Here is a 22,599-nt window from a genome sequence, read left to right on the forward strand (position 1 = left end):
CTACGTGTTCTTTCGGGAATCCACTTGGTAAATAACTTGGAAGGTCACATGTAGATTCTGATCTATGTTATGATCCTGTGTCTGCTCCGTGTAGTCTGCTCCGACACTGAAGTATGATATTTTCCATAAATGAAGCACCCCCTTGTTCGGGAGAAGCCTTGGCTGTGATGGTCTTGTTTGCTTTGCACTAGTAGCAGTGAGTAAGGTTATCCAGACCTCTTAGGGATTCTGCTGCCATGAACATCTCACGGACGGACGTGCTGAAAGATTTACAGACATCACAGTACGCCGGTCCCCTGCATTGGTGTGAAATGGCTTGTACCCTCTGCTTTTTTAACAGACCTGGAAAATCTAGGGCAGCAGGATATGCCTTGGCCGGCCATGCCAAGCCCTCCTGCAGCTGCGGGATTAAAGTTGTCTATTCCTGGAACTGTAAATGAGCAAACAGCGCCCGTCCAGTGCCAGCCCTATAAAGAGGGCAGACTGTACCAAGCTTTGAAGAACCGGTACGATTGTACCCCTACTGTCTGCTTTTATTGTTCAGCCTGCTACAGGCTTCCTTGCCTCTCAGGAGTCTTTATGAAAGCCTTATGTATCACTGGAGAACCGCCAGTCATTTGTAGAAAGTTCACCTGCAGGGCAGACTATTAATATGGCTGTCAGAGTATATGGCGTTTTTTACCTCTCTGGCTTTTGTTGTCATAGTAGTCACTTAAAATCTGAGCATTGGAATTCCTTATGCAGCAGTTTTCAGCGCTTTATAGGTTGAAGTGTTGCAGTAACCTTCTAGAAGTTGTGGTGGAAGCGTACACAATTTGTCTAGAAGGAAAGTACTATTATTAGGCTTCCAACTTTACTTGGAATTATAGGGTTAATTCGCTGAATTGAGGTTTAGATCCATAAAAGGGAACCTGTCAGCAGGTTTGGGGATATAAAGCCCTGGTGGTTTGGTGTCCCAAATCTGTCTACATCAAGTATTCCTGCCCTGGAGGTTCTTTAAGTAAAACCTTTAAGGCTAAGGCCTCATGTTGTGTACATGCTGGGGTGTTTTTGTTTTGCAACAAGAAAAAAAAAAACCCAGCCTTTCCACAACATGGGGTCTTGGCCTAAGGCCCGGTTCACATCTGCGTTTGGTATTCCGTTTGAGGGGTCCGTGTGGTTTCTTAGCTAGTCATTTGTTAATGCGCATAGGTTTCCATTCAGGGGGTCCCCAAGCGGAACTTGTGAACTGGGCCTAATAGTTACAGAGAGATGAGTCCTGGATTTCCATAATACTCCTCTGTAGTGTTCCCAGCACCTGCACATGCGCTGTATGTTGAAAGCTAGGTGTACTGTACACGTGCCACAGTGTTAATATGTCCACGTTAGCACCCTGGAGAGACGGGTGTAGCATAGGCATATTTAGGGCCACTGCTGGTGCGCATGGACTTACTAGTGGTTTAGTGTTCCCATACCCGCTGACTGGTTTTCTTCATGAAAAATCAATTCCAGAGTTATGAACTCGGAGTCCAAAAAAGTTTTTCTGCTTGTCTGACACTGGCTGTCAGCCATTTCTGAATGCGTTGTAGTCGTAGTCAGGCTGTGGAAAAATTGAGTCGATGGTTTGACCTGGCAATACCCCGTACTATAAAAATCTCTTGTGGCTTGTTGCCCTTTACGTTTCATCACTGTGCTTACGACTGCTTCCATGATGGCTCTTATATATAGATCTACATGAATGGTTTATACAGCTTCTCTGCGTATTGCCACAATCCGGCTGCTGGGACAATTGTACAAGTACATTTTAGGCGGTGGAATTTTTAGCTCTTTGAAATCTCTCCATAATCTGAGATCTGAGCGTTAATTTCCTTCATTCGGCATGTGGTGAAATATGTCTGCTCGTTCCTAGCTATGCGTCTTTTATTGTGGTTTGCTAATTTACTTCCCACATGCTGCAATTCTTCTTATTAGATCCATAAAGTCCATGAACATAATAGGATTCTCCGAGCCTGTCTTCTGAAGGTCTTGTGTGTTAGAGTCCATGGATAGTGCTGTATAACTCTACAACCCTATAGGTGACCCTAAAATTTACCAATGGTGGCGGTAGCTTTGGGACATAACACATGGAAACGGGAACATCTTCTCACTTACATCCAGGACAGTACATTCGATTGATGGGGAAGCATTATACAAAACCAAGATGGAAAATTTTCATTCAGCTGGTTTATATATCTAGCTGTCTTATAGCGACCGATATAGTAGGGTATTTGTATAAAAAAAAAAAAAAAAAAGAACCCCCGGGGTCTGCATCACCTTTTAAGTGAATGTCCAGGAGCATAAATTCTCAGTGTTTAGATAAAAAAAAATCCAGCTCCACGAGTGGTAAATTTACATCTGAACTGTCCAGAAATAAACATACACGGACGCAAAGCAGAAGCGCATTAAGAGAAGTGACACTTGGAGTAAACCATTGGCTTACCATATATAGACTGTATTTGTGAGCCTTCTCTATCAGAACATGACTAATCTCTTTCTGGTTCCTTGCGAGTACATTCCTGCTCTTAATCTGCCGGAGAGGCCGCGCTCGGCACTCGGAGCAAGCGAGAAAAGTCACAGCGCTAATTGCTAATGAGATAAAAACCTGGCACAAAGGGTTACTCCGAGGGTTGTGTCAAAACAGAGACAAATAATGTATTTCCTGTTGAGACTTTGCGATGAAACGTTAACAATGGGCGAGATTATTTTTTTGCCCTCCTTAATTTGTCTCTCGCACGACTTCCGAATGAGTGGTCGTCGTCTCCTAGAGGACCGGCCGCTCTCGACTTGGTTTTAGTAGTTTTGGTAACTACTTTGTATTCCCTGTGAAATAACAATATTGGAGCATCTGGTCTTAGAATTTTTCATTGTGATGTTCCAGGAGGTACGGCAAAGTCGGGTTGCTGGAATGGGTCAAAAAAAAAAAATAAAAAAAAAATCATGTTCTCCTATCCCTGGAACTCCATTGTCCAGTCTTGATCCCGTTCTCCATGGTTTAAATCAAGTGTGTCGTGGCTCCAATAGGTGGCACTTACCTTGGCTTCGGGGAGGGTTAGCTTTGTGGTCTTGGATCATCACAGATAACACTCCTGGGGCCTTGGCATATTCAAGTGTTGAAGTAGAGTTTAATAATGCCTCTCCTATAGGCACCCCTAACTTGCCTGATTTGACGCAGGTGCCTCATATGAACAGTCACAAGAAGTAGCGCCACCTACTGAATCTACAAGCATACCAGACAGCTCCTGTTTTTAGCCACTCTATTTTAGTGTCTACCCATTTTCCCACTTATGCCCGGGCAAGTGGAGAGGATCACGTGACCCAATGGAAGTGGATGGTCAATGGTTCCTTAGTATTGACTACTTAGACGTACTTAGACCTCCAGTAGTTCTCAGCAGTCATGTCAGCCTCTTCGCTTCTGGCACAACAAGTCCCAGCAGGAGAGGGAAAGGGGACTGGACAATAGAGAGTGGGGCATGGGTAAGACATTTTGCCCTAAATCCTGGACAACCCCATTTATTCTTTTGGAAATGTATGAATACAATGAATGGACATAACCTTTTCCCGTGTCAAAAGGAAACCTACTGTCTGTCATTGTCCAATCATTGTTGACAGAATGTAAGGACACACCCCTTTGACAATGGAAATGGTAAAACTCAGTTGTCCATTTATTCACGGATCTCCAAGAAGAGTAATATGGGAACATCACAAGGCAGGGTTATTTAAAAAACAAATAATCCAATATTGCTATTTGATGCTGAATCATGAGAGCGGAGGTCCTGTGAATGGGATGGCAGTCAGGTATTCACCGCTCCATTCAGTCCGTCAGTCCCATACAAAGGGTATAAATACACAAGCCATATGATAGGACAGTTGTGTGGCTTGGTCACACACATACATATACATAGGGTGATAAGTATACAGGTTCACCGCAGTAAAATGTTCCACTAGATACCCTCCGGCAGGTAGGCACCGTACAGTTGTTTTTTTTGGTTTGTGACTTTATTCTTTCTCTTTCCCTCCATGTTTCTCCTTCCATGACGATTCCCGGGACAGTTCACGAGGTTCCTCTGTGATTCTCCATTGGAGGTAAGGATTTGTCCATTTCTTAAAGGTGATTGGTTGACCTGGGTTTGTGGCTTTCATTGTCAGATCTAACCACAATGCAAATACTGTGATTATCATATATATAGTAAATAGTGGGTAAGGCTCAGGTAGTGTAGCGCTGTGTGAATACTGCCACATAGACACTGTCGATTTTTTTCTTATAGAAAAGACTTGAACTTCATGGTACCTAAAGTTGATCAAAACTATGGATTATGTGCTTTATTATATACACTTGTGTTCTCGTGCATATTGTAGGTCACAACCAAGGCTGTGCATAATATATATGTGGTTTTTTGGTTTTTTGTTTCCCCTCTTTTAATTTCTACTTTCTTGATGAAATGTTCGGAACGTGTTAACAACATGTAAGGAAATCAATCTTATAAACACCCAACGCCTTTTGATTTACTGACACGACATTCTTGATTTGGCTTTGTCGCAGTTCCTGAACATATCGCCCAATGTCCTCTGCTCACATATGTCTTTACAGCTCATTAGTGGTAACAGGAAAAACTTTTTAGCACTTCATCAATGCCAGGCAGGACTTTCCCCTCTGTCTTATCTTGACCCTAGCTAGATGTCTCAAGTTCCCTCCCTCCATCCTGCTATCTAAGATGGGCTTAACAGGGTTAAACAAACAGAACGAGTGTAGACATGAATATTTTAATGCATTTTAGGCATTTTTTTTGCCGTATCCTCATGGCTGTCCTCCAGCTACTGTCCTTCATACATCTCCCATCTGATTGTGGACACTTTAGCCATTGGTTGACTTCCTGCTGGAACGTTTGAAGTTTCACACATTCGTGAGTCCCTCTAAACCAAACCTCTTTAATGAAGAATGGAAAGTAGTCTATACCAGGAAACCCAAGCTTCAGCGATCCCAAGTCCATGGCCTCCACAGGAAGGCCCACTTCACAATGATGTCTCCTGTAGACCTGCTGTGGCTTGTCACACATGGCTGCTCTATATTCCAGCCTACAAATTTCTATTTAGGGGTCCAGTAGTTATTTTGTGTCCTGCATTTTGCAGGTTCCTCCCCTTTTACCCCGGGACATTGCTCTCTTTGTGGAGGTATGAATGCGGACAACCTCCTTGCGTCTGTTATTTACATAAGCGCTTCCATGAACCATATCCAAGCGCTGAGATGCTGCGTATTAAATAACCGAGGCCGCGGCTCTTGTCTGCTCTCTTGTAACCAGGCCTTATCATTGTAAAGTTATCAAACATGCCACTAATGGAAATTGCAAGAAAATCCAGCAGCTTTGCTCATAGCCATCATGTATTTATTTATTGAATATCCTCCTTTTTTCCAACCTTCTATTGTGTCAATGCACAACTTTGCAATCCGTCTCAAAATTCCCTACAGTCACTTTCTAGATCTACATGTCTATATGACCTGACTGCAAATTATTCTTCGTAGTCTGTTACCTTGCATTGAATATTACCTGAACTGCAATTCCAGACACGGCCTGTGAACGAGAGGGGCGCCACTTCATCTATTTATTTATTTTTTTTAGAATTAGACAACTCTTTTCGTGGCGATTCAGAGTTCTGATCTTCGTGACCATTTACAGATGCCGCTTATTTGTTCGCCGTAACATTGAAAATATCAATGTGTAAATCCAGTGACTTGTCCTTAATTCCTCTGCCTCTTGGATTTCTATCTCATTGTACAGCTGTAAAGAGACCTATGGCAACCCAAAGCTTAATATACGTATTGAAACGGCAAATTGTACTAATCCTCTCCACGTGCTGGTCCCTTTCATTTCCCTGCATAGTACATTTCATGCTGTTTCACAATCGGTGGCAGTAAATCACATCACAGTGTCTAACTGCAGATTTCGGCGAAGCCTCCCTCCTGCTGTCTTCACCAGCCTCCCTCTCCACCACCAGCTTATTATGGACTTAGTTTTTTTTCCCCACTGCCCTATGAAGTGTCAAAACAACAAAGCGACTTACAGCCGAGAGATCTAAATCGGACTAGTTCTGGAGATTTCTCTTCTTAAGACTATCCCAATAATCCAGTAGAGACTGGCGGACAGAATACACGATCTGGCTGGCAAAGAAATAAGGACCCCGGGCAATTTTTGCTTTGGAAGTTTAGGAAGGGGGTTGTACAGATTTGAGACCTTCCTGGCCTGTCCTTGCTGTGTCTAGTTGAAATACATAGAATACTTTAATGACAGTTTACATTCCTCGAGATGATACCGCCATAAGCCATCGGGAGGGGCCCTGTGGCATGTATGCTACCATTCAATTCTTTGGGAGTTTTTAGGAAGTGGCGTTTGGGATGGGATGGGCGACCAGCTATGAGGGAAATCAATGCAGCAGGGTTGCTCGGATGTATAGCTAGAGATATAACCAGTAGGACAAGAGAGATCGTCATCCCACTGGTGAGACCACATCTGGGATATTGTGTCGCATTCTTGAGACCTGGCCAAGCGGACACAATCTGAAATTGTTTGGTGAGGAGGAAATATTCTCATCGAATGAGTAGTTGAGCCTTGGAACAAACTTCCAGCAGATGTAGTTGAGAAATCCCCAATAAGTGAATGTAAGCATGTCTACCCGAAGATAAAGTGGTAATGAGGGCAGACTAGATGGGCCAGGTCTTCCTTACTTCATGTATTAGTATTTTAGCCATTAGCACATTGGACATTTACACTTTTAGAAGATGTGGTTACGATTTTACTAACATTAAAATAATTTCCTCAACAGCCGGAGACTCGGCCAGATGGCATCTCATGTGGTTATGGCTCCTTCCACCAGCAGTATTGGCTTGATGGGAAGATCATTGCAGTGGGAGTTATTGACATCCTTCCGTACTGTGTCTCGTCTGTATACCTCTACTATGACCCCGACTACTCCTACCTGTCTCTAGGTGTATACTCTGCACTACGGTAAGAACTAACAGCGAGGAGGACTTTTTTTTCAGGCACCCAACGGACCCGATTTATAGTCAGTGAGGTCTAATGGGCTCCGAGTGTAACTGCTTTTTAAGTCATCCGGCTCTCCGTTGTTTGGGTCCCATAGTGAACCCAAACAATGGAGATCACGGTGCCAGTGTAAACCCTAGCATCAATCCCATTAAAGTGAATTGAATGGATGCCACTCCTGTGCACTACAGCTCCAGTCACACAGAAAACTTAGGCACACAGAAAAACTTTGGTTAAGTTCACATCTCTATTGGATAAACCGCCAAAAATTGGTGGAGAAAAAAACCTCTCCACTGGTTTCATGTTAAAAACACCGGACACCCAATGGACCCCATTCTAGTCTATGGAGTCCTCTGGTGTTCGCGGGTATTCACGGCTCTCCATCATTTACGTCTGAAATAAGACACTTGTATCCCCTGTCTTGTGCTTAAGGGATACGTTTTGCTAGAGAGGCCCCTGTTAGGAGTGGTTAGAAGACTTGTAACTAGTAAGAATTAGATGTGACCCATTAAAGAGGACCTTTCACCATATCTGGGCACAGGCAGTGTTATATACTGCCGGAAAGCTGACAGTGCGCTGAATTCAGCGCACTGTCGGCTTTCCAGATCCGTGCCCGGTGTAAAGCGCTATCGGTCCCGATACCGTAGCGCTTTACAGTCAGAAGGGCGTTTCTGACCATTAGCCAGGAACGTCCTTCTGCCTCGCGGCGCCTATCGCACTGTACTGTGGAGCGGGGAGGAACACCCCCTCCCTCTGCTCACACAGCTTGTCCGTAGACGAGCATTATCAGGAGGGGAGGGGGCGTTCCTCCCCGCTCCACAGCACAGCGCGATTGGCGCCGCGAGGCAGAAGGACGTCTCTGGCTAATGGTCAGAAACACCCTTCTGACTGTAAAGCGCTACGGTATCGGGACCGATAGCGCTTTACACCGGGCACGGATCTGGAAAGCCGACAGTGCGCTGAATTCAGCGCACTGTCAGCTTTCCGGCAGTATATAACACTGCATGTGCCCAGATATGGTGAAAGGTCCTCTTTAATTGTTGTAAAATCCAGGGGAATGGAATGCCATAGAGGAGAAGTGAGCGCTCCTGACATGTCAGTCTAAGTAAATAGTTGTATATTCCAAAAAATAAACATTACGGGACTTCTTTTTTTATTTTCCTCCTGTTACGCCTCCTGGATATGTATAAAGAAGCGGACACCTGAATGTTAACATTCCCCTTGTCAGTGGGGGGCATATCCCTACACACTGTCCAAGCAACGTCAGATTGTGCTGAGACCATCAAACCCTTTTTACAGCTGTTCATTTCTTCATACATTTCCAGGAGGAATAACAGAGGAACAGCACAACCCAAAAGTCTAAGAAGGGTTTCTCCGGAATTGTTTGTTCAGGATGTCACATAATTGGTTGTTTCTGATTGTGGAGATGACATTAGGAGATATCACATTATTTTGCAGTTCTCCATAATTTTTTTGTTGTTTTTATTTTATTTCCTCCCACTAGAGAGATTGCTTTCACCCGCGAGTTGCAAAAAAAGGCGTCCGACTTGTCCTACTACTACATGGGCTTTTATATTCACTCCTGTCCGAAGATGAGTTACAAGGTGAGCCGTGCGTGTTAATAACGGGGCAGATTTATGACACTGTCCACAAGGGGGAGCTGTCTTTATTGCTCATGGCAACCTATCATAAGGCAGCTTTTATTTCTTGTTCCGCTCTTCAGAAGTCAAAGCTGTGCTGTGATTTGTTGCTATGGATAATAGTTTTTTTCGTTTACAGTTACCATGCCAAGTATGCCAGTTTTCTGGTAAAAAAAAAAAAAAAAGTGACTTTTTTTCATGCCTTGTTCAGGTTGCAAAATTTCACAACTTTTTTCTGTTCGGCACTGCCCTCGTCACTTGCCCACAAGGGAGCCATGGCATGGGCGAGGCTACTTAAGATCATTTACGCCAATTTACTTGCATAAATGATTCCTGAAATGTCAGAGCAGGCGCACGGCCTAGTGGTGGCTGTGCCTGATTTTGGAGAAGTAGTGCTTGAGCGATGAGACCCCCGCATACAAATATACTGTGTCGGTTTGTGTAACAAAGCCCATTGTACTTTCCTGTTGTCGTTGCCATCATTTCTGACCAGGTCTAATAATAACTGGTAACGGAATAATTTTTCGGGTAGGACAGACAGTGTTGTCACTATAGACGCGTCATGAATGTCTGGCCACCTGATGTGTAACACGGCACGGCCCGAGCTGTTTCATGTCTGTTTTGTATCCCTGAACATAAAAGCATTCTGGGGCTCTGAATTTTTTTTATTTGGATTTGTTTTTACAGAGGGTGAAGTATAGTTACATACCAGAAATTCTTAACAAGTGCAGTGTTTGCGCTGAATGCCCTACAGAGCTTTGGTTAGCGGCCAAGCCAAGGCTCCCATTCCCTAGTACGCCTCTTCTCTTACTGCCACCATCGCTCAGTGTGTTACGTCTGCCTCTGAAGACAAGCAAATATAAGCCTCGTGTAGATGGCGATAGAAACCTGGGGTGGACAGTCCTTGCTGGACCAAGGGCCATGTTCTCAGATTGTAAGAAAACTATAAAACTGGAAGTTACCTCGGTCATACACCTATTAGATAACCCGGTCGTACACCTATTAGGTAGCCCGGTCGTACACCTATTAGGTAGCCCGGTCGTACATCTATTAGGTAGCCCGGTCGTACACATATTAGGTAGCCCGGTCGTACACATATTAGGTAGCCCAGTCGTACACATATTAGGTAGCCCGCTCGTACACCTATTAGCCCGGTCATACACATTAGATAGCCCGCGACCGACAACAATCTGTTGATACACATACCTGAGTGTGTTGTCTGTTGTCAGAAGACTGATCTGGTGATGGCCTATCTATCCAAAAACAAAAGGATTGGGCAATTTTCCACAGTGAGCCTGACCGGCAACTCGGACAGGAATAGGACTTGCCTTGAGTTTTGCCCCTGGGTTCATGAACCCGTGATAATACATAGGCATGTGTAGGGGGCCATATAAAATAATAGAAAGCACACACTTGTGTAAATGGAGCCCTACTGGATTAGATGACTTATATACTCACATGTCCCTCCATTTCTGAGATGTTATTGATGGCATTGCCAATAGACTATATGGTGCCTATAGGCTTTGCTGGGCTCCTACTATAGGTCTCTAATTTCACATGGAAGTTTTTTGTTTTTTTTTACCTTTTGGATTTTCTAGTAAGGTTTTGGCAAGGCTTTCCAGATGCTGTATTACCAAATTAGTTTCCCTGATGTTATGTTCACATCTACGCCATTGCGTCCATTATTGTGGTCCATCGGAGGACCAGAACAACGGAGGCATGCACTGCCAAAATAGCAGCGCCCAACAGACCCTATTTACTATCATGGAATGGACTTGCGGCACTTTTTCGTCCACCAATTTTCAATGAACACTGTGACTGGGTCTCCAAAGTGGTGATTGCAATCCAAATATGAACATAGCCTTAGAAGCATTGCTATATGGAGCACCGTAGAGTGATGCACAGGGTTCATAAGATCTCTGCAGAGCTACATACTGTATATCAGGTACACACTAATATATACACACGATGATCCTTTTCCTGGAGAAAATTTGACAACTATCCAGAACTATAAACAAGAATTAGTTTTCGCGGCTTCATGTGTGTCTTGGCCATGTTGGAAACCTCACACAGTTGTGATGGCACCAGCGCAGGTTACATATAAATGTGTTCATCTCTGCCCAGTGTGCCTGGCATTAAAACTTTATTTTTGTATTTATTTTTTACTATTTATATAATTGGTTAATAATGGAATTTGGTCCACATTCGTACCTTATATGGAATAACTTGAAGACTTTGCGACTTGTGTATAGTAACTTGCTAGGAAGTCAACTTCTTTTTTTTTTTTTCCTGGCAGGGAAAAAAATGTGAAAGGAGCCCAGAAAGGGTTGGAAACAAACAAAAAAAAAATCCCTTTATTGATCCCTACTTCTTGGTTCCATCTCTGTATGTAGGAAAAGCCTGATCGCTGTGTGATGTCTGAATTATTCACAAATTGCATGCACACCCATTGACCTCAATGGGCGCACGCAAGTGTCATTTCTTTTTTTCTAGAAAAAGAGTGGAGAGCTGCTCTCGTGTCCCATTTTATGGACCACAGAGCTCCATTAAAGTCATTGGGTTTGTGAAAAACACAGATGGCACACATGTCCATTTTTCACAAACCCAGAGTCAGAAAATTGGAGGAGGGAAGGGGTTAATAAGACGATCAGTTTTTTTTTACAAATCAATCATGGACTAATCATTACCTGAAAATAAGTCGGGTCGTGATTTGTCTGATTTACATGGACATCATACGTTCATAGTAGGTGGATGTATACACAAACCCTTGTTGTATTTGTACCCTGGACGAGGCAATAGAGACCAGTGGGCCCAGAAAGAGATTGCAAGAGGAGTATCTTTTTTTTTTTTTTTTTTTTTTTTTTAGATTTTTAACCCATTCTAAATCTGTTCTAGGCTGTTCTAGACTTTTTTTTTCTTTTGCTGCAGATTTAGTTGCGGTTTTTTGACCCAAAGCCAAGAGGAATGGGAGAAAGATATGAAGTTCTTATTTCTACCTTTTGCTCAATCCACTCCTGGATTTAGCTAAAAAAAAAAAAAAAAATGCAACAAAATCTGCCACAAAGAAAGCTGCATTTCCGCAACGTGGGACCTCCAACTTAAATTGGTATCCGGGTGTCATCCCTGGTTCTCTATTGAATGGACTGAACTACAAATGTGGACAGGTACAGAACCTGCTCCATACTTTGTGGCTCTTAAGTGTGGCCTGGACAGTTGCAAAAACTACGGCGGTGTGTATGGGCCAATAGAAATGTTGGTCCTATACCTATAGAAATTTCGGTGGTGTGCACGAATCCTTAGATAGGCTGATACAAGCTGTCCAAGACATTTTTGCATATGAGCAAGGACAACATTTGAACAGCATGAAGCTTGTATGTTCTCCCCGTGTTCGTGTGGGCTACCTTTGGGTATTCCTGTCTCCTCCCTGTTCCAAAGACATACCAATAAGGAATGTAGATTGTGAGCCCTATATGGGACATTGACTGGCAATGTCTGTAAAGCGCTGCGGAATAGGTTGGCGCTATATAAGTAAGCGGAATAAATAGCTGAGGCTTGCAAACTGCATTGCACCTATGTGGCAGAAAAACTTTTTAGAATGTTTTCAGTTTGGGAACGTACGATAGGTATAACAATAAATGGCGTTGACATTTTTAATACGCGTCTCATAGCCAAAACAAAAAAAAAAACCCTCCTTTGTCTCGGTCCCCCCGAGGTGTCCCCGTCACTAATATTCTTCTGATGACCGTTTAGTGGAAAGTTTGTTTGTGCAGCGACTGGATCTCCGAAAACTTGCAAAGCTGCTCTAATACCCTTTTAATAAAATCTCAACAGGGGTCATTGTGCAGCAACAGATTGCAGATGTGAATGCTAGAATGGCCGTATGCTTAACCTTCCCTGTACCAGCCTGCGTGGACTCCGCTGAGTTAAATCTCCTCTTTGTTAAAAGCTGATCTCATTGCAACCCTTTCCTAGATGGGATATGACAAAACAAACAATATTTTCAGACCCTTCAACAAATCCCTTACAGTATTCCCTTTGAAATGTCTCCAGAATGCAGGGTAGGGGAGGGGGTGGGGGCGGGGGTCAGGGCTGCTGCCTGCTTCTGATGTTGTGCGGGGGCATGCTGTGTGCGTGCCAATATTTGGGTTATATGGCACTACTTAAAAAGACTGTTTGCTTACCAAACAGAAATTAGTTGACAGGCATTTTCTCTGTCGATTTAGGTGCCGAGGCCTGAAACTCAAGTCTGTCTTTATATCAGATTACCCAGCCCACATTCTTTTCAGCATTTTATGTTTTCACTTTATCCCCTCTTAACGCCGTATTAACGGATCGCCATAGATCATCGGTAAGTGGCGCTCGCCTCGGCTGTTAACAGACGTCACCCTCGTCCGCAAAGAGCTGGAATAAAGAAAGAAACGGTTAATCCCTAACTTTAAATTCCATCAATTTTCATTCTAATCTGCGGATTTTATTTTATTCTATATGAACGTTAGCAGGCGGTTGTTTAATGCATTGCCTTCCGTGCCGAATTATAGTTTTATCACTCATATGAAACACTGGAAATTACATTTAAGCCTTGTTTAAGCAAGGAGAAATTTGCGCCGTAGTCTTCATCTTTAAGCAAACGCATACACTTTTTTTTTTTCCAGTCCCCTCCTTAAAGGGGTTTTCCAGGAATTTAACCTGTGGTCCCTGCGTGGATCAGCTGTACGATGAAGCGATTGGCTCTGTATAATGTCCAGGTGCTGATAATGCAATTCATCTACCACTGAGCTGCAGTACCGGCACCTGGCCACTATACCGGAATCAGAGGCAACTGTTTCCAGCCCCGTGTTGTGTGTAGTATAGGCTTCAGAAGTGACCCGTATAGTTGTTGTGCAAGGGCCACCTGTTGGCCTTCCGCCATTTAGATATTTATGACCTGTCCTAAGGATAGGCCATAGGATACAAATACCCAGATAACCCCTTCCATTTAAATAGTTGTATATTTTGGAGGGACTTTTGGGGTCCAGCGCTCGGTAGAGACTGTTACTGCTACATCCCCTATAGTTACACCTCTGGGGTAAATATATAAAGTCCAATACGTTGTTATGGGGCATTGCGTCCCCCAATCTGCAATGTATAGTACCGCCTGATATTTCTTTTAAGAAGAGATTGGAGCAGAGGAAACATTTGGATGTCCTTGCGGTTGATGTAAAACATCCGGGATCCATCTTCTTTATTTGGACATCCTCTAAACATTATTAGGCATATCTCCTAGCCATCCTCTGTTTAGTACAAGCTGATACGTCTTTTGATCACGGGTATAATGTCCTCTGGATTACGCTGTATAATTGGCAGGACGCGTATACAGCAGGCGAGAACTTGGCCGCATTTGCAATTAGGTCTTTCCGGTCCTTACAAACCATCTATATATAGAGATTCCCTCTTGTTCCAGGGTTTGTAGGTGACACTAGTGTTATCTTATGTATACTGTACAGATCTATGAATTTGGAGGATGAATAGTCATTTCCTGACCACGAATATCGCTTGTTTTTGATTTCCTAAAAGTTGTAAAAGAAAACTGGCCACACATAAGGACCCTATTGGAAGGGTCTCCCGGCTGCAAAGGATGTTTATATAAGCAAGCAAAGCCGTATGGTAAAACGGTATATGTTCTCCTGTACATGATAGTTCACTAGTGCAGGTCACGTGCCCCGAGATGACGAAGTGATTGATCCTACAGAGATAACTATACCGCAGAAAAATATTGTATTGTATATTGATTTATAGAGAAGCAATTTGTTCTTGTACTGGTTCCTTGTCCCAGATCTTAAAGGGGTTTTGTCCTTTTCAGGCACTTCTCCCCTAAGGGGGTAAGTGTCAGATCACTGAGGTCTGACTCCAAGCGATCAGGAGAATGGGGATCCATTGCATCTTCCATGTGAATTAAGTGCTTAGTTGACTGGCACTCCATTTACATCTATGGGGGGCCTTGGAAGTGTCACATTTAAGTCTCTGTATTGGCAATTTCCATTTTCATGGGTCATGCATTTACAGTAGTTGTTGGTTGAATGCTCGCTCATCCAACAGCTATTCTTCTTAATGGCCCCATACACGGGACACTCGGTTGGGTCAAGCATGCTATTCTCATTGAGGAGAAGGGAGTGGGCTACTACCAGATACCTGGTGGCCACCCATCCGCCACGTGAACTAGGACCAGACTTGTCGAGGTTCAACATGACCAACCCTTCTCTTTCCCGACCTCCTCCAAACATCTAATACACGAGATGGTTGGCCAGTTCTCCCAAAAATTTGTACCCCTTAGAGAAAGCCACATAAGCTGTTTTTGAAGTCCATTCCATGTAGAGCTAGTCTTGGGTTGGATTTGAGTTAGACACTGAAGCTCAAATCCATCGTCTGAAAATAATGAGACTCTAGTCACACTACTGAAGTTCACAAGTGAGTGCTGTTCGTGAAAAATTAAAGTACGCTCTAATTTTTGGCGGAACGAAAATACGGCTGCATTACCTCTGACCCAACTCTCCCCTTAAAGGTCAAAGGGTTTGTAGGGAAAAATAAAAGGATGCCATAGTGGTGCTGACACAGCCAACAATGACCACAGTCGTGTGAGTGTAGCCTAAGTGTGTGTGTGGTCTCCTTTGGGATAGTATCACCTTGGTGTTTCAGTAGCTCCTTTCCATAGCAGAAAATCTCTGCAATTATTGAAGCTATTTTTGTGCCCTTTTTGTATGGAATAAAACCGTAAATAGACGCCACGTGCCAGGAAACATTTAGGAGAAATTGGTCTCCATACTCGAAGCTGCTTTTTCCAGAGGTGTTTTATCAGCTTCATTAAATCTTTCAGAAACAACGAGCAGATCCTTAGAAGGTATTTCCTCAGTTTCCATTTCTATATAGGCAATCCTTTCTGAAAATCGCCAGTATTTAAAGGGATATAGGCGTCATGTAATGTTGACCTGACCTGTGTCTGATTGACAATATTATATCCCAGTCTCAGCTTTTATCATACAGTCCTCACAAATCGCCTTCTGAATCGGTGCCTCTGTTGCTGTGACGTTACTCTGGGTTGGCCGCGTTGTCTTTGTTCAAAAGAGGTAAGCGGCAACACCCTTGGGCACCTTTGTGTTGACAAAAATGGAGATCTCTTGGTAATGGAGGCATCAATTCACAATGGGAAAACACCAGTTGACTCTGTTGACCCTAAACTATCTGCAGGGCTGAACTGATATGCTGTTTCTAGTGACCTTAACCTATCTGCAGAGCTGGGTTGATATACTGGGATTTAGTGACCTTAACCTATCTATTTGCAGGGCTGGGGTGATATACTGGGATCTGGTGTCACTAACCTATCTGCAGAGCTGGGTTGATATACTGGGATCTGGCAACCCTAACCTATCTATCTGCAGGGCTGAATTGATATTCTGTTTCTAGTGACCCTAACCTATCTATCTGCAGGGCTGTTGTGATATTTTGGGTTCTGATGACACTATCCTATCTATCTGCACGGCTTGGTTGATATACTGGGATCTACTGACCCTAACCTATCTATCTGCAGGGCTGTTGTGATATGTTGGGTTTTGGTGACAGACTCCCTTTTAATCCATCTACCTATTGTACTATAGTTCTCGTTTCTTCTCTTTTGTAGGGAAAGTATAAGCCATCACAACTTCTATGTCCGGAGAGCTATTCCTGGGTGCCTATCGAGAAATGTCTACCACTGCTTGAGTCCTCCAAATACTCTCGGTTTAATGGTAATCCTAAAGAAGGTATGCACTTTTTGGCCTGCGTTTTCTTAATCTTTTTTTTGCTTTTTTTTATCTGATCAGCAGCCATTTTCCTTTATACAGCCTTTACACATACAAGGTCAGAAGGAGCCTATAGTGTTCTTTTTCTATAGAGGTCTTCAGTATTCTCTTCCAGCTGGGCCGCAGATGTTCCTGAGCAGAAGAAATACATTCCTCATCCTGTCCATCAGATATTGAACTGGCACTACTGCATTTCTGCTCTTTGTTCTGTACAGATGTTTGAGGAAACTCTCATCACTTATTTCTGTTTTTTCCTTCTCTCGTGGAATATCACCTCTGCTCTTCTTCACAGGGGACAAAGACCATTTGACAGAGCTGAGCCGTGTCCGAGTCCTACACAAACGCACCGTCATGCCTTATAGCGTATACAAGAAGAGACGCAAGGGCTCAAGCGATGAGACCGTTGTTAAACAGTATGCCGCTTTGGTGGGTCAGACCTGCGCAGAACGCATGCTTCTATACCGTAGTTGAGTTTGGACCCTCAAAAATAAAGCTCCGGAGAAGAAGACTGCATGCCAATATTTTTTTAATAAGATCGACTGGTGTGATGGATAAAGTGTGAGTTTCCTATGATATTATGTCCCCAAAGAAAGATAGTTTTACTATGCAGGTGGTGGCAACAAGAAAAAGATGGTCGCTTGTGCCTACTGGCCCGTAAAAAATAAAAACCCTTTACGTACGTCACTGAGAAAGGTCTGAATATATTGTGTGTTGACATATGAGATTGCACTTTATGTATGGTTTTTGTATAGTTCTGTAGAACTTGGTGGAAGGTCTCTAGGCACAATTTTTGGTGGCCACACGTATAAAAAGTAGATTCATAATAGTCCAAGTATCTTCTGCCTGAAAGGCATTAAACAGATATGTGATCAGTTTAACATATCACAAGCTATGACTTCTTCAAAGGCGTTCTCCTAACCGCTGACGACAAAGTTTGAACAGGTCCCTAGTCACCCTACGTGCCTCTTTACTGTAACCATGTCTGGCACACCATGCCTGACCTTCACTGTGTACGCTCAAAACTTTCTACACTCACTATAAACGCTCACAAAAGCTTAACTTTCCTCTCGTCATGAAAATTCGCCCTATCAAGTAACCGATTCCTGTTTACGGAGAATATACTTTGGTGGTTTGGTGACGTCTATAACAAATCAGCAGGCTAAACATTTCATGTCTTTTTAGTCTGTTTACCTACTGTCGAGTTAACTTCTGTTGAATTTTTTTCTGTTATGTGGTTAGAGAGACATCGGATATGGTTTTCTTTATTCCACAATAATAAAAAAAAAATTTACAAAATTATATGAGGTCCTTCCTTTATTTTCTGCTTTAATGGTAATTTTGTGGTAGGGCTGTGTTCCGGATTTGAGTGCAGGGTGAGTTTTAGTTTTATATTAAAATGTATAGTCCAATGCGAATGTAAGAAGCAAACCGTGGTCCGTAGGGTTACCTATACCCTGTAGAAAACCCAATGGAGAGCGTCATGGCTGGTGTGGCTGGGACGTAGCATCACGGCTGGTGTGCCCGGGATGTAGCAAGAGCATCTAAATATGGAGCAGGTCCTCTGCTCTTTGTATTTGCGGCTCAATCCATTTCATTTCAATGTATGGGTCACTAAAAACCATGGTTGACACACGGATGCCAATCCACGTGTCATCCACGTCCTCCTTCCAATAAAAGTACAAACAGTTCTACAAATGCAGGACATTTACACTCCCTTTAACCAACACCTACCTTTGCTACACCATATACATGACAGACTCTTGTCTAAAAGGAGTCTGTCATCAGAGCCCAGCCCCGCGGATGGGGATAGGTTAAGGTGGTTTCCCCTTGTGAATCAGTGACTCTGTTGTTGGGATATCGTGCTTAGGTAGTAGGCAAATGAGGTTTTTGGAGCAATGATGCGTTGCTGTTGCTCCATTGAGGTAAGCGCCAATGCCCTCATTGCTCCAAGGAGCTCATTTGCATTTTTTGGTAATAGAGGCACCGATTTACCATTTGTGATTCAGGCAAACTGTGTGCACCTGAAACGAGACTGCAATATTGAGTTCTTAGTGGATTAAGACTGACATACAGAATGCCTGTCTTAATAAATTCTCCCTAATATAAGAATAGGTCACGTAGGGTGAAGCAAACTACTGCCAGACATTTTTGATGGCTGCTCATCTCCTCAAGAACAAAAGACCTGGATGTGTTGAAATGGCAACTGCCCAAATCTTCCCGACATCTATCATCAAGTAAGAGATGAAGGCCCCAATGCACATTCCATTATTGGCTGGTCCACCAGAATCTCCAAATATTAATCTAACATATATGGCCATTTTAGGGAGCGGCTGTCACCAGAACCCAACATATCATCCCAGACATGGAGGTGCCGATTCTGAAGGGGGGAATGAATCATCCTAGGTGCAGGGATGGCTTCTGGTCACAAGCTCCCTTTAAGAGTAGTAAGACGAATAGCTCTGCCATTATAATTTACTGTCTACAGCATATGCCTGCGTATACACATTGGTTAACATCTTGTCTTATGTTTCCTACGCTGTCTCTCCTCGGCCATGCATTTTTATATGGCATTTATGTTTTCGAGTGTCTCTGAGAGTAAGAGGTTCTTGTAAATCCATCATCCCTTGTATTCGGCGGCAGGTATGTGAAACCTATACCGGATTGGTTTTCATGTCTACAGTGCATGGACTCAATTATCTTTTCGGCTTTAATGTGCTTTCAGACAGAGGCGCTACACATTGTACATTTCGTGAAGAGTATGTGTGGCCTTATTGTGCTCTCGGGATAGAAGAGTCCAAAGTTGTGTCCTCCCTGTATAGTCTGCATGAGTTCATTTCTCTAATCTAAGCCTTAATAAAACCCATATGCCCAGAATTAGAGGGCTTAGCCTACATCAGAAACCTCTGGGCTCCTTTCTACTCCTTGTGTTCCGTGCAGGCTCTAATCCTCTCTGGCGTTTGCTCTTGTTATTTCACCCTTTACTCTGTGGTTCAGGAGGAAGGCTAAGGTTCCAAGGCAATCAATGCAATGAAATGAGAAGCACGCAGAACTTTTCACGACCCGGCCTTGCGAATTACAGTGGACCGTTTACATTCGCAGAGATATTGGCTATACAAACACTGCCTTCTACCTAATTTTACCGCCATCCATATGGAATTCCACCAGAGCCCTGATTCGTTGCGTGATAACACACGAGCGGAGTTCTTATTTATTTAGCTTTATTTTTAATTAAGTTTGTAGGGTATAAACAAATACACGTTGGCTTGGGTTTCGTCGTCACCTTCTCCATATAGGATCCTGTTTGCACAAGTTAAGTGGTTTCTTTATGGTTATTGTGTTGATGGTTTAGTTTGAAATAAGAGCGCCAAGCTGAGCTGCAAATAGATCCGTATAATAGAGTGAAATATAGGAAAATATGACGTCATACCAAAGCAGATTACCGTTCAGTAGTCCTGAGTAAAATCCTTATGGAACCGGGATGAACAGCTTTTAAAGTCAATAGGGTTTATCTGGATTTGGCAAAGAATCCCGGCGTCCTTGTAAATAGAGGAACTATGATAATACTTGAAGAAAATGTCCCGTTACGTACTCTCAACCACTTCAATGACAAACAAGTGGGCCGAGCGCTGCAGTCCGGTAAGCAAAACGTGGATAGCGCAGCTTCTGTCTGGAACGCTAAGTTGAGAAAGGGCAATTGAATCCCGAAACGCGTTGTGTTGTCTTGAACTTTAATAAAGAGGTTTGATATCCATTTGGTGAAGCCCGGTTCCTTTACTTTGGTCCTCTGGCATTTCGATTGACACCACTAGTGATTAGGATTCAGCTGCTACATCTCATCCAGGGAGGAACCCCATGAGCAACGGATCTAAGACGCTAATGGGAGTTGTGAATTCTTCACAACTCCACCAGGTGAGAGTCCACTTGACACCTATCGTAATACTCCATCACCTAACAATACTGTACCATATACCGCTCGGTGCTGTACTTGATGGCCTTTCTTAAAGGTTGAGGCCTCATGACTGACTGGCATCAGATGTTTTGTTCCGATGATTATAGAATGGGTCCTATTCTGCTCCGTGTCATTGGAATATGAGGGGAAAAAATCCGGCATACTCCATCGAACACCATACATTCAGCAATATGTTCCTCCATACTGTAAGCATTGTATTCAGAGGAGAATCTAGAATCACATACGTCGAGTCTATCCGGCTTTGCATATGTCATATAAGTAGTGCTGGATAGATCATATTTTACTGACGTATCTTTTTCTTTACTACATTTTACTCATTGTACTCTAGCCCCATATTGCTGTCCATATAACTTATAGTCGGTCGGATTATTTATGTGCATGATGTAACTCAGAATAATAGACAATGAAGAAGCTAAGATGGGAAACTCAGTGGGAGCATTTGTGGTTATCCAATGTTCCATTGGTTTAGTAGCACACAATTGGTCATTATGTTACTCTAAGATCTTCCGCAATTGGAGACAACTGATCCATCTTTCCTTCTGCTTGTATTACAAGGACTATTATCTGGCCCAGTTGGAAGTTACCCAGAATGTATACCAAGGACTTTACAGCTATTAGGATGAGTTCTAGCTACAATTCGGTGAGTTCCTGTGGACTGGTGTGCACACAGACATCTTACTAGGGTATATTTTAGGGTTATAGGGAGGAATTTAGCCACTGAGCCTTAAAATAGTTGTCGGCTTCCTGTTCTGTAGAGATCACTTCTCTGTAGCCATCTCCTTAGCATTACAGGCAGGATTACAATGTAAGTTCTAACCTATATATAGATAGCATGATATTACACCTCTCACAATAGGTGATGGTCATAGTTCTCCTCCTTCCCCTGTTTACAGTGACCTCTGCACAGTTCACAGAGCATGCCCACTACTTTACCATAGACTGCAAGTTACATCTCCAGACTACTAATGCCTGTTGTCCATATGACTGCTGTAAAACACTATTATCGGAGTAATCATTACAACAGTGAATAGTCAAAAATACAGTTTTATTACAATTTCTTTAACCCCTGACGGTAAGTGTAAAGTCTCCCTGCAGCACCTCCATAGGGGAAATGAGGCATTACACGGTGCCCATAGAAATCAATTGGTTTTGTTTGTAATGGAGGACAGGACAGGACCACCAGAGCAGGAGACACTCTTTGTAACTCCTTACATCTGACTAAGTGGTTATGACTCTAAACACATGGTCAGGCCAACAGAGCCTTCGGGGTTGGGGGGGCCACATGGGAACCCAACGCCGGTGATATATTTGCATAATGGTTTGTTTGTTCTGACCTGTTTCTAATTTTATTCAAGGTGGACTTATTATTGGTCAAAATGTGAGATTCTTTTAGAATCGGAACAAGGTCGTCTGTGACATGAGGAAGAGGAGCCAACAGGTCATTACCGCACAGGACCAGGAGTGGCGCTCCACCCTCACGCCTCTTAAAAAAAAAAAAAAAAAAAAGATAGCTTTGGTATTCATAACACAAACTTATTAACCCAAAAATATACACTATCTATCCAGCTCCAAATATCTATACACTGCAAATGCTCGAAGTGATTTCCATTAGAGTCACGGCAGATGTCTAGGCGATAGTCCAGTTCTGTCCAGACGCGAGCCAGCATATCCGCAAATATATAGACTCCATTATTTCAGTGACTCATTGTCTCAGGTCGTTCAGATATTGTGGTCGGGGGTCAGCCCCTCGTGATAAATAAAGGGACATGGTTTATTCTTAACCCCAAATTCTAACAATGTGTTGAGGTGAAGGCAGGGCTGGGGAGTAAGTAGGGAAAACCTCCGACCCCTCCTCTGACTCCGACTCCTTCACAAATGGCTGACAGTCAAGCCGGTTATTCTATTCCTATGAAAGTAACTAGACAGCAAGCTATACAGCTAATTATATAATATTAATAATTGTGTAATGTCATTATAATAATCATTTTATTCTGAAGCTAGAGTTGGTAACCGTTTTCCATCGTCAGCCAAAATTGGGTTAACCCTTCATAGACGCAGGGTACATTGTACATTTAAGCTCTGCAAATTGTTTCATATTTTCCTTCCCTGCTTTCCAAAATTTATAA

At 43.1% G+C, this 22,599-nt stretch overlaps 1 protein-coding gene across 5 annotated transcripts in view; it reads left to right on the forward strand.

Moving 5' to 3' along the window:
- Nucleotides 1-17,802, forward strand: part of ATE1 (arginyltransferase 1) — a 51,792-nt gene extending 33,990 nt beyond the window's left edge. For all 5 annotated transcript variants that reach the window (XM_075257533.1, XM_075257532.1, XM_075257534.1 and 2 more), the window contains 5 exons: nucleotides 4,069-4,101; nucleotides 6,835-7,016; nucleotides 8,557-8,656; nucleotides 16,344-16,464; nucleotides 16,796-17,802. In XM_075257533.1, coding sequence (XP_075113634.1) covers nucleotides 4,069-4,101; nucleotides 6,835-7,016; nucleotides 8,557-8,656; nucleotides 16,344-16,464; nucleotides 16,796-16,974 — 615 coding nt within the window. In that variant the 3' untranslated portion in view covers nucleotides 16,975-17,802. The remainder of the gene's footprint in view (nucleotides 1-4,068; nucleotides 4,102-6,834; nucleotides 7,017-8,556; nucleotides 8,657-16,343; nucleotides 16,465-16,795) is intronic.
- The last annotated feature ends 4,797 nt before the right edge of the window (nucleotides 17,803-22,599 follow it).

The sequence above is a fragment of the Leptodactylus fuscus genome, chromosome 10 (genome assembly GCF_031893055.1).
Source record: "Leptodactylus fuscus isolate aLepFus1 chromosome 10, aLepFus1.hap2, whole genome shotgun sequence".
In the NCBI taxonomy this organism is placed as follows: domain Eukaryota; kingdom Metazoa; phylum Chordata; class Amphibia; order Anura; family Leptodactylidae; genus Leptodactylus; species Leptodactylus fuscus.